This window comes from Bufo bufo, chromosome 4, assembly GCF_905171765.1.
Source record: "Bufo bufo chromosome 4, aBufBuf1.1, whole genome shotgun sequence".
Lineage (NCBI taxonomy): Eukaryota > Metazoa > Chordata > Amphibia > Anura > Bufonidae > Bufo > Bufo bufo.
Genome location: NC_053392.1, coordinates 202,070,172 through 202,083,245, shown reverse-complemented (window position 1 = coordinate 202,083,245; position 13,074 = coordinate 202,070,172). Strand labels below are relative to the sequence as shown.

The following is a 13,074-nucleotide window of genomic DNA, read 5'->3' as shown; positions in this document are numbered from 1 at the left end:
GGGGCAATCCATGTTAGTGGACCTTCACTATTAGTGCTACAATTTTGTATTAGGACCTCGACACTGAGGATAAGCATCTCCGTTGGCTTGTATTCCGGAGGAGAAAGTGATGGATGGTGTGAAGTAAGGCGCTAACTAGAACTAAAGCGACAATCCGAATTGAGAATACTTTCCTCATGTTAGACATTTTGGTTGTTCCAGCAGTGCGGATCCGGCATTATCATCACATTTTGACAGCGGGAATACAGACCTATTCCCTTTTGTGGATCCAGCAGCAAGATGATAAGGATGGAACCTTTATTATTTTATTTTTTATCCTCAGTATAGTTAATCAATATCAGATCCAACTGCCAGCACCCTCCGCCGATCAGCTGTATGAAGAGAATGCAGTGCTCATACAAGCGCTGAGATCTCTTCACTTTTTACCTACCAGTTGACATTGCAGGGGTGAAGCTGTTGTTACACCTGCTCGCTGCTACAATGTCGACATCAAGTAGGTAAACAGTGAAGAGAACACAGCGCTCGTATGAGCACTGCATTCTCTTCATCTTACCATGTCATACAAAAAAAAAAAAAGCTCTTCAACATGTAGTTTTGAGACAGCTGGAGAGCAACAACTCCCATAATGTACTGACAGTCTACTGCCAACAGAGCACAAGCGTTGTCGTTTTGAACAGCTGGAGAGCCACAGTTTAAAGATCAAAAACTTTTTAAACCATATTAAAAATATTTCACTCCGAGAAGATCATTGCTTACAAACAGAACAGGGGCAAAATCAGAAGTTATAGGACTAATAGCAAGATGTGAGGGTGGTGGACGGGATAGGGACTGAGTGCTGTTAAATGTAGTACTTTGTTTTTAGCCAATGTCTACTGTTATTTTATTAAAGGGGTATTCCGACTATATTAGATTATCCCCTAGCCACAGGATAGGTGATGACGCTTAGATTGGTGGGGTATTACTGCTGGGACAGTGTACTGCATGGAGACCCTCGAAATGAACAGAGCAGCCAGTTGGACATGCGCGTGGCCACTCCACTAATTTCAATGGGAGTTCTGGAGATAGCCGAGTACAGAGTTTGGCTCTCTGGAACGCCCATAGAAATGAATCGTGCATGCCCAGCTGCCATGTGCATGCCCAGCTGCCTTCCCCGTTCATTTCAGGGGGTTCCATGGGGTACAGGGCCGCTGTTCTCTTGATCACCAACAATCATCTCCTTTCCTGTGGATACGGAATAACCTCATAACTGGAATAACCCTTTAATATATTATTATAGGGGTCAGAGCTCTAGGTGTTCACACAACTCCAAACCTCCAGCTTCTCTTCACAAGCTTATAAAATTTGATGACAAAACTGGCTGCCTAAAGCCACCCCTAGAGGGAGCTCATTGCACCTGGATTTATACAGCTATGTTGAACTCTGAAAAATCTCTAGGCAGTGGTGAGCTCTTCCCAAGTCAGGAAGCAGCAGTTTAGAGCCTTGCCTCTCACCATGGGGTCCCATAGCAACTGCATGGTCAGCCTCAAGGGAAAGTACACCCCTGAAACACATCGCAACATTGTGCAATTCACATTCTGCTCAAAACCCCTTTAAAAAGGAAAACATACGACAAGTCAGTCAGTTGAGCAATTTATTTATATACAAGTTACTGTTGCTGTGAACACAAACCGTTTTAAAAGAAAGCGACTTGCTTATTTTTTTTATACATTAGATTGTTATAGGACCTGATGAGCAGCTGATATCTGATATACCAAATTGTCCTATCCTAAAACAATATGATAGTAGTGTTAGCACACAACCAGAGACCACAATTTCCCTGCATGAAAAAATGGACTACAAATAAATACATGTGGCTGGTTAAAACAAAATCAAAAGGCCTTCCATATTGTCTTAACCCTTCATCTTTAAATATTAAAGTAACACAAATGAATCCATCGCGCTTTCTAGGTACTGCAGGTGTCTCTGGTTACACTAGGAACTGTGATTTGCAAATGATTGACACACATTCTCTAAAGAAAAAACACTTAAAAAAAAGACTATAGCCAACAAAAGAGTGGGGGAAAATATTCTATTTGCTGCAGATATTTGGAAGAATTCCTACATAAAAACAGCTCCTCAGTACATTCATTGGAGAACATATCCTGAGAAAAAAACCAATTGTATGTAGTGTCTTAAACCTGACATTTCTTTGGTACAGGGACAGCGTTTAAAAATGTCATCTCTTCCATTTCAAGACCCCAGCATGTCCACATTGTACACAGACCGGTGTGAAAGTTAAGAGATGTCATATACCTTCCCTACGTCACATGAACGGTCCCCCAGTTGCAGCATTCCTGCTCAGGACACCTGAGAAGACCTGCTTATAGCATTTACAGAGGACCGGACACTGCAAAATGCAGCATGTTATATAGAGCAGGAGGCGCTTACATGACATTTGCCTGCAATACATATATCTTCCAGTAGGTAATCATCCTGTAGAAACTGTGGAATGTTATATACAAAACTCGACCATCACAATATCCTCATGATATATAAACTCATCTAAACAGAGATGAAGATGAGCCATCGCAATGTAGATACATGACTTACTAGTAGTTCTGGCCACACAAACATTTATAATGCACAGACACTATGACAAGCACTGTCCAGCTTTGCCATTTACACAAATCAAGCCTTTGCCTTGCACTTGGGTAGAGCACATTATTTGAAATATTTCAAAATCACGTCTTTGTCTTCATTTGAAGTGCTACTGTGAAGTACCATATGGGAAGGAACAGTCTTTAAGAACAGCCAGCTGCTTTCGTCTGTTATACCAATACAGATAGTTTTCATTCCTCAGATGAGATGAGTTGTCGAACGACTGAAGGTATGGTACTTCCTTTCAAACAGGTTCACCATGGAAGGAGAATGGACATGCTGCAAGGGCAAAGAAAATACTTAGGATCAGCACAAAACAAGCACCACAATATGCCAAGAAGAAGTGCACCGACAGGGATAATGAAGTCGTTCTAAAGAAAGACCAGTGAAACCAGACAGAGATCCAATCTGTGCAGATGTGACCGTGGTGGGGATTTAGCTTTCTTTCCAAGTTTTTATTCAAATGATTTGCTTTTCTCCAAAACAAATTTTAATCCGGTACCTGTCCTGACTCCGGATCTAAATCTTAGAACAAGATGTCTTATGTCATGAAGGGGTTAGAAAAGTAATAAAAATTTAAAAGTTTTGAGGGCATATGAAGTCACCACTTTGCTGTGAGAGCCCTAAATAAGGTCTGGTCCAATCAAAGTCACATAATTAGTTGAATAAGGTATGCAAAGTGTCACATGATCTGAGTAGAAATGCACTGGGGGTGGATTTGGAGTTAAACATTTTATTTGTTCAATATTTCTAAACTTTATATTTTTTTTTACTTTACAATTCTTTTTATCCCCACAGGAGGACTGAATGTGTGATCAATAGAACGGCTACCTCGTTCTTGGCGAGGGGAGCCGTTCAGGCCCAGGGAGCGCAGTGCTCCCAGGAAAAGAACTCGGGACACCATGGGATTAGAAGTAGTTAGCACGTATAAGTACCTGGGAGTAGACTTGGATGACCAATTGTACTGGAGTACTAATACCAGTGCTGTGTTCAAGAAAGGTCAGAAGCGGTTGTACTACTTGAGAAAACAGATGTTTGTAAGGTCTACAAAACTCCTCTGGACATGCTATTGGTCTGACTAGTGTTATTTTTGACACTGCGGTATGCTGGGGCAATAGCATCAACATGAGTGCACTCCACAAACTGATAAAGAAGGCTGTCTCAGTGGTCGGAGTCAAACTGGAGGTCATGGCAGAAAAAGAGACACTTAATAAGCTGCTGGCCATTACGGATAATACCTCACACCCTGTGTACACTACTGTAGACAAACAAGCACATTTATTGGAAGTCTGTTACAACTTCCATGTACTAAAGAGTGTCATGCAAGGTTGCTTCGTAGAAGGGATTCAGACTCCTTACTGGTAGCTGTAAGAAATCCCTTAGCTGTGTTATCAGAGCAGGAAAAAAATCTCATTCTGGAGATCAGGACAAAAAGAGATGTGTTATTGTGTTTCGCTCAAACGATTTCCCAATTGTGTGAAAGTAGGACTAGGTTGGGACAGGTTTCCCGTTTATGAACGTAACAAGGTTCCCATTCACTAACAAAGGAAGAAAATAGTTTTAGAAAGTGAAACACAAGACATGCCAGTCTAGAATTGTAAGGCCACAAGTAGACTATAATGACTGATGTACACAAGTGTGCTTGGTCCAGGAAACACAGTCCATGTGTCGGTCGCATCTCTTGAACCAACCAAGGCTCCCCTGACCCAAACTGAACGCATCATAGTGTTATATGATACAGTTAGTCCCCAACAAATTGTGGGTCCATTGTAATGTACATGACGCGAGTACAATACAAAAGAACTGCAATCAGATCGGAACTGATTACATCAAACACTATGATGCAGTCAGTTTAGGTCAGTCGCAGTCGGTCCCAGAAATGCGGCAGACACACGGGCCATGTTTTCTACAGCCCTAAGCAAGGTGCAGCAAAGTAGCAGTAGAACATATTCAACTAAAAGTTTTTAAAATCCTTGGAAAGAAAGACTAAAAACAAAATTGTGTCTTAAAGTGTCTTCAATCCCCAATGATGGACAGGTTATCCCCAGTTCTCAGATGAAGTGACAATAGTGACAGTTGTGACACATACAATCTATGGAGCTCACATGGGTGGTTCACAGCGTGGGCCCCAAATGAATTATCCTAGACTTCTTGCTGCACAAAGACTCTGTGCCCTGGTTATTCTGTTCGTTATATTCTGTAGTAACAATTTTGGGAACATTTCTTTCACTCAGCTGACTAGTAGGATATAAGTGAGGGGTAGACTGGCTTTCTTCTCCTTTCAAAGAGCGAGATATAGAACCCAATATACCACAAGACCTGGGACTCCCATCAAGGGAATTAGATCGATGAACAGTAGTGTGTTTATCTGGTCCATTTAAGTTGAATGTGGAGGAGGAACGTGTAATCTATAAACAGGAATGAATCAAGCATTAAGACAGGAGGGAGGATACTGGCTATTCAAACATATAACCCTACCAAAAAGCCCAGTGGAGAGGGAAAAAACACCCTAAAAAATCTACAAGGGATGGATGAAACATAATGGGATTTGGAAGTCCCTCAGACCATTCCAGTGACCTAGCTTTTTAAATGGCAATAGAAAACTACCCAAAACATTAGGCACCGATAGATTTCCAAGTACAATGGCTAATCAGCCTCTGGGATTTCATCTTCCTCTGGATCAACAAGAATTACTATTTTTTTTTTTTATGTGAAAATCTATTGCTAGAACATGCCTTTACTTGATGGGTGGTGATCTGACTGCCAGAACCACAAATGACACGTTTTTTCATTCCAGGCAGCGTTCCTGGCCACAAGCAGTGCAGGGATACAGTAGTTGTTGGCTTTGTGAGGGGTTGCAGCCTTCAGATCCCCACCGATCTTGATGTTATGACATATCCTGGCATACACCGAGGATAGAACACCCCTTTACTTAAAGGGGCTTTCCAAGTTCTTAATGCGGATGACCCATCTTCAGGATAGGTCATCAGTATCTGATCAGTGGAAGTTCCGACAAGCGGAACCCCCGATGATCAGCACTCAGTAAGGTCATCAGTATAACAATACTGGAAAAACCCTTTTAACTGTACATATCTAATCTGGATTAAAATATATATATATATATATATATATATATATATATATATATATATATATATATATATATATATATATATATAATCTGCCTCTACATCGTTCTACTTGGCAGTGTTAATACTGCATACTGATGTGCAATACTGCAAATTTTAGAAAGAATAAATTAAATTAGGGAGGAGCACACTACATTTCCAGGGCATTACCAACACCTTCATATAATGTCAGCAAGAAGGTATTTGTACATTTATAAGCAATAGATATGTTTTGTCATCTTGGTGCTAGCTCCTAAGGGCTTACGAAGCAAGACACAATTACCTGCAATGCCGTTCATACTGAAAACCATGTCGAATTATAAAGCTGCTGAACCAGTGGAGGAGCTTATGAAGTGATCACTACTAAAAAGGACTGGTATAATGACAGCTGTAAGGAGGAACCACAGAAGGGGAATATGCTTTACGTACTGCTAGAGAGGTGGTACTTGGCATGCGACTGCTTGCAAATCCCTCCGTGCTTGGACCAGGGCTCCTTGCATCAGGAGTATTATGTGCCATCAGCGCCCTCTGCAGGGCTCTCCTGGGTGTTTTCGAGAAAGAAAATGCTCTTGTAACCTAGAAATTAGATACATAAAAAGATCACTAGAAACGTTAAAAAAAAAAAAAAGACAAAAATTGTAAAATGGACACTACAAGAAAATGCTTATACAAGTACATCGTTTCCACAATGAAGGGTGTAAAAGGTGCTTCGTTAAATCAAAGTCAAGATTTTAAGCTGGACAATTTTTAAAAAAAATCTGAACACATGAACAATGAGATTACAATTCGTGAGGAGCAAGGAAATAAATTTACTTACTTTCTTGGAAGTTTTCTTTATAGCTCGGGATGCTCTGCTCAATGTACTATCCACATCTTTTGTGTTCACTTCTAATGAATCGGGATCAGTAGTATAAATCAAATTTTCCTGTAAAAAAAAAAAAAATCATGCAAATACAGAAATTGTGATTGGAAAAAGAAGTGTCAGAAACAAAAGTCAATTTTACAAGCGCCACTGATAAAAGATAGTGAATAACATTAAACGTTATTCTCAAATCTATACTGCCATCATGTGGAAGTCTAGAAAACTGCAGAAGAAAACCACAGGCAGGATCAACAAACAGATTCATTTCTTTCACAGTAAGGCTGCATTCACACGTCCGCAAAATGGGTCCGCATCCGTTCCGCATGCGGACCCATTCATTCTCTATGGGGACGGAATGGATGCGGACAGCACACAGTGTGCTGTCCGCATTTGCGGTGCACGGCCCTGATCTTTGGGTCCGCAGCTCCGCAAAAAGATAGAGCATGTCCCAGCTGCGGACAAGAATAGGTATTTCTATAGGGGTGCCGGGTGGGTCTGTTGCGGATCTGCAATTTGTGGGTCAGCAACACAGCACGGACGTGCGAATGCAGCCTAAGAAGGTCTTCAGTATGCTTTCCGCCTGAGATGAACATGTCCTATTCTTGACGCAAATGCGGTCCACAGAGCCACTGAAGTCAACTGGTCCGCAAAATACGGACGGTATCCATATTTTGAGGAAGGCAAACTACATATGGTTTGAATGCAACCATAGATTTGGTGCACACAAGGAGTTTACATTTCGGCCTATTTTTATTTTTCCCAAGTAGATTTCACATCAGTTTTCAAAGCTTTCAAAGAGCTGGCAAAGATTTCACTAACATTTATGCCAGTTTTCTGGAGAAAAAACACAAAAAAGTTGCACGTTTTGGTGCAAAGTGCTGTTTGAGCAAACATTTGTGACTTGTATGCCAGAAAACTGATGTACACAAAAAGTAAAAAAATACTCCCATTAGAATGGCTCTGTATTTTATTTCAGTCTGTAAACAAAAATGAGGACTTGTCCCTCTGGGGGACATTCACTTTTTTAAAACTGCAGAATACCAAAAAGGATTAGAAACTGTAATTGGGGCATCCATAGAAGGTCCAGTTTTGACCGCCCCACAACAGCTCTGCAGGTTACTAAACCCTGGCAGATCCGCCATGCCAGGGTTGACTTGGCAACAACATAATTGCCATGTCCAATAGAGGCAGCTCTGTTCTGTAAGCTACAATAGAGGAGACAGAAGTGGTTAAAACAGCTGTCACTCCTCAGGGTCTGAGCGGTAAGAGATTGAGCCCTGCACTGGACATATATTACAATACACTTCATATTTGTATCAGGATTAAAGAGGTTATCCCATCTCAAGATGGCTTCTTTAACCCTTGGCGATCAGCACCATGCGGCTGCTCGTTTACCCCGCATCTGCTGGGTTCATGTAGTATTACACGGTGTCTATTCAGGTCTAAAGATGCTCTTTGCAACAGCTTTCCACTATGGCTCAGAGCGAGGCCTTGAACATGGGACCCCTTGAAATGTAATAGGTCATATTAACCAGATAGGACAACCCCTTTATTGAATTTTTCCCCCGCACAGTAACTTATGTGCACATTCTGTATATTCCAAAGAGGTCATAGCAAGTCTGTGCCCACATCTATGCATGTGGAAGAAGTTATATTTACCGATTTTTACCTATATTACCACCCAAGCAATGCAATACCAGAGATCAGTGCTCTGCGACCTGAAGATTTACAGCTGTAGTAAAACTACTCAATACAACAAACCATGACAGGAATGCTGGTATTTCTAGTCTTACATCGGCTGGAGAACCAAAGCTGGTATCTTAGGCCTCTTTCACACTTGCGTTGTCCGGATCCGTCGTGCACTCCATTTGCCGGAGGTGCCCGCCGGATCCGGAAAAACGTAAGTGAACTGAAAGCATTTGAAGACGGATCCGTCTTCAAAATGCGTTCAGTGTTACTATGGCACCCAGGACGCTATTAAAGTCCTGGTTGCCATAGTAGTAGTGGGGAGCGGAGGAGCGGTATACTTACTGTCCGTGCGGCTCCCGGGGCGCTCCAGAATGACGTCAGAGCGCCCCATGCGCATGGATGACGTGTCCATGCGATCACGTCACCCATGCGCGTGGGGCGCCCTGACGTCACTCTGGAGCGCCCGGGGAGCCGCACGGACGGTAAGTATACTGCTCCTCCGCTCCCCACTACACTTTACCATGGCTGCCAGGACTTTAGCGTCTTGGCAGCCATGGTAACCATTCAGAAAAAGCTAAACGTCGGATCCGGTAATGCGCCGAAACGACGTTTAGCTTAAGGCCGGATCCGGATTAATGCCTTTCAATGGGCATTAATTCCGGATCCGGCCTTGCGGCAAGTGTTCAGGATTTTTGGCCGGAGCAAAAAGCGCAGCATGCTGCAGTATTTTTTCCGGTCAAAAAACGTTCCGGTCCGGAACTGAAGACATCCTGATGCATCCTGAACGGATTTCTCTCCATTCAGAATGCATTAGGATAAAACTGATCAGGATTCTTCCGGCATAGAGCCCCGACGACGGAACTCTATGCCGGAAGAAAAGAACGCAAGTGTGAAAGAGCCTTAAACCAGGTATTCCACAACTGTGCACTTCAGAAAGCCGACTATAGCGGCTTTTCACTGTAAAGATCTGCAACACAACAACGCATCAAAAGCGGTTTTCAGAGATTTTTATACTGATTGGTGGGGAGTCCGCCACCTCTGCCGATCAGCTGTTTGAGAAAGCACTCGCAGCCTTCTCTCTGCTTTTCCTAGGCCAAGTGACGACACATTCATGCATCACGTGGCCCAGGAGCAGCTCAGTCTCATTCAAGTAAATGGGGCTGAGCACAATACCAAACAGCTGCTATACAGTGTAAAGCGCCAATGCCTTTTCAAAACAGCCGATTGGTGGAGCCTGGGTGTTGGTTCCCCATCGAGCAGTATAAAAAAAACTTGAAAAACCCTTTTAAAAGGGGTTGAGTATATGAGATAGATATATATACATACATACACACTGCAGCGGTGAGCAGGTGTAATTACATCCTGTTCACTTGAATGGGACTGCTCTGTAGTATTCACTTGCAGTGAATGGGACAGCTCAGGCGTAATGACACTGCTCACCACTGTGATTGCGACAGTGGGCAGGCAAACCATGGAGAAGGCTCGTACAGCCGCTGATTGGTGGGGCTGCTGGGAGTCAGCCCCACAGAGACCTGATATTCATGACCTATCCCGAGTATAGGTCATCAATATAAATAAAGAACACCCTTTTAAGTTCGTCCTTAATCGTGTAAAATCTATAAAATACTCAAATTTTAACTGCAGCACAACCACGCCATACAGGTAATAGGCTTGAAGCTATGGTCAGTTAGAGCGACATCTCTCTGTTCACTATGCACTGTACACAGAATCTGTTGTGAGTGAGTATGTCCTTTGATTCTCTGCTCTTACTAGACTTTATCCATGTTTCCTTTTTCTAATCTTTACCATTTTCAACCTGGTGTTAAAAAAAAAAAAAAAAAAAAAAAAAAAAAAAAAGCGCATCACGTCCAGCAGTATCACAGTTATTACATTTCATAAACCGGACAGACACTTATGGGTGGCTTTCAAAAGAAATGCTGCTGCCCCTCTAGCATAGATTGTTCCTTCCCTAGGTGGGTCAGCTGTGTACATTCAAAATGACTTACTACCCATCCACACCTCGGGGCACTGTGGGCAATACTGCATAATGAAAATTGATCTCCGTTTTTGTGCCAGCTTCCACTAGTACGTGCAAGATTTAGAAGTTAAAAGGCCAACCTACTGTTTCAGGAAACTCTTACAAATCGAGGCTAAAAGTCTGAAAGCACAATTTCTAGTCACAGCTGGTGCAGAATATGTATAACTCTAAGGACCGAATACAATGTATGCAGAGCAGATTTCTATTACAGAACATACCAATGTTATATTGTTGGAATATTGACGTTCTAGCACACTCACACAGATGTACTTGAGTTTGGTGTTAATGTCAATGAGCCCATAAAGTTCATGTACTGGTGCCTATTAAAGCTCAGTACAACCTCGGAGGTGAACACAGCAATAATACTGTGCCTACAGGCGTGTACGGTGCCCCAAAGTAATTGCTTATGACTCCAACTTCCTACAAAGGCTTTTTACTGTATTCGGAATTATTGCAACGTGAAACCTACTGTCAGCAAGAAGGGAAGTGCAAGGGGCGCTGTGCTCACTCATTAGGAGTCAGGTAGGCAAGTGGAATTTTCTGGTTTTGCTTTTCCATTTTTCACTCCAAGCCTTCCCAGAGCCATAACTTATTTTTCCATTCACATAGCTGTATGATAGCTTGTTTATTTAGGGACAAGTTGTATTTTCTAATGGCTCCATTTAATGCTTGTTCAACAGGCAATCGGCAGCAGTATTACACTGCCAGATCGTTAACTAGCGTTAGCTAGGGAACGCTCGTTAGCAATTGTCTGCCAAAAATTAATAAAAATCGAGCAGTGTAATACAGACTTAAAGGGGTTCTGCAGTTTGTTTAAACTGATGATCTATCCTCTGGATAGATCATCAGCTTCTGATCAACAGGGATCCGACACCCGGACCCCCGTCGATCAGATGTTTGAGAAGGCAGCGCCGCGGCCTTCTCGCCGTTTACCGCTGGCTCAGTGACGTCACGACTAGTATCAACTTGCCAGGGCGGGGATAAGCTCCATTCAAGTGAACAGAGATTAGCCGCGCCCAGGCAAGTTGATACTAGTGGTGACGTCACTGGGCCAGCGGTAAACAGTGAGAAGGCCGTGGTGCCTTCTCAAACAGCTGATCGGCAGGGGTTCCGGGTGTCGGAGCCTCGTCGATCAGATGCTGATGATCTATCCAGAGGATAGATCATCAGTTTAAACAAACTGCAAAACCCCGTTAAGAAGCAATCATTAAAATTGCTTCTCTATAGATTGCAATGAATTGGTAAAGCAATTCAGTGCTCTATTGCCATGTTCTTATGGAGCCCTGCCACTTACAGGGCATCATAGGAACTACAACTCCGAATGCACTGGTTTTTTCAGGAAGACCAGGGCTTTCAATTTCAGCCAACTGCTCCACTGACTGCTGCATGGAGAAGCTGATCAAGCCTCAGGAGAGTGTGCTCCCGGGATTTTCACCCGATGTCGTGGTCACATTTGAACACGAGATATGAGGGGTTAAGGTCAGCAATCAGCGCCATCGCCGGTGACATTAAGTGGACCCAAACAGAAAAAAAAAGTGTGACAGCCATCCAAGATTTATTACAAGTTTTAATACTCTATGGAGACAATTACAGCTAATTCTCAAAAAGCATTGACAAGTTCTGAAAACTGATAGAGATTTGAGAGGACAGATTTCTAAAGAGCCTCTAATCACTTGGAAGAGATCTAGAAATCTGAGGGATATTGTGACAAGGAGCCACTATGTGGCTCCCGGAAATGGTGGTCTTTTGCGTGACAAGGGCACGAAATGGGGCTCCTTTCCATGTGGCGGTTGTTCTGCTTGCTGCTATAGGATTAGATCTGAGACCTTTTTGAAGTCACACAGAGGGATAGAGAACTTCATATAGTGCATTACATCTCCTGTAGCACAGAGGCAGTTGTTTACTACGTAGAATGCCCATGTGGCCTCATCTATATAGGGATGACAACTAGAACCCTAAAGATTAGAGTCTTGGAACATATACGGGATATCAAAGCGGAAGGGAGAATTCCCAATCTTGACAAATTGAAAAAACTGAAGCCTATTATCAAACACTTCAGGGAGGCCCACAATAGCAACCTAAAGGGGATCTTCTTTAGAGGGATTGACCGGGTGAGACTGGGGATAAGAGGAGGAGACACTAAGTGCCTCCTCCAAAATGAAACAAACAAGGTGGATGGTATTGCTCAATACAGTGGCACCTCAAGGGCTAAATGAAGCTCTCAGCTTCAAATCTTTTTTTTTTTAAGCGTTTTTTTCATGTGTTATATTTTATATTATATTGTATTTTTATTTTAGTTTTATCCTTTTGGAATTTTGATATATTTTGCCTAGTGAAACTTTCTTTTTGAGGCCGAAATATCTGGACATCTGGAACTCCAGTATACTAATATGTACATCTATTTAGTATCCACTTAATTAAAACCTCAGAGTAAAAGAATTATTTGGATCAACAAAAACAGTGGAGGTCTTTTAGAACATCAGTCTGGATTTGGAGCAGTTAAATGACACTAACCATATAGATTTTTGTGTGTTTCTTAGGACTGATATGAATTTATATTTTTCATGATATTTAATCATTTTATTATATTGAATCACGTTTATTGATTTGTATTTTTGCACTTACTTCAAGGATTACACTATATACCTAATTGTAATGGATATTGCACTACCACTTTAATTGCATATTTAACTGTAATTAATTTTGTACTGTCACTTAAA

The 13,074-nt window shown here is 42.1% G+C and overlaps 1 protein-coding gene across 3 annotated transcripts in view; it reads right to left on the bottom strand.

The window, feature by feature from the left end:
• Positions 1-2,450: 2,450 nt before the first annotated feature.
• The window catches only part of ECT2 (epithelial cell transforming 2), a 119,459-nt gene continuing 108,835 nt past the window's right edge, over positions 2,451-13,074 (bottom strand). For all 3 annotated transcript variants that reach the window (XM_040428246.1, XM_040428245.1, XM_040428248.1), the window contains 3 exons: positions 6,583-6,690; positions 6,195-6,341; positions 2,451-2,916 (listed from right to left, as the gene is read on the bottom strand). In XM_040428246.1, coding sequence (XP_040284180.1) covers positions 2,836-2,916; positions 6,195-6,341; positions 6,583-6,690 — 336 coding nt within the window. In that variant the 3' untranslated portion in view covers positions 2,451-2,835. The remainder of the gene's footprint in view (positions 2,917-6,194; positions 6,342-6,582; positions 6,691-13,074) is intronic.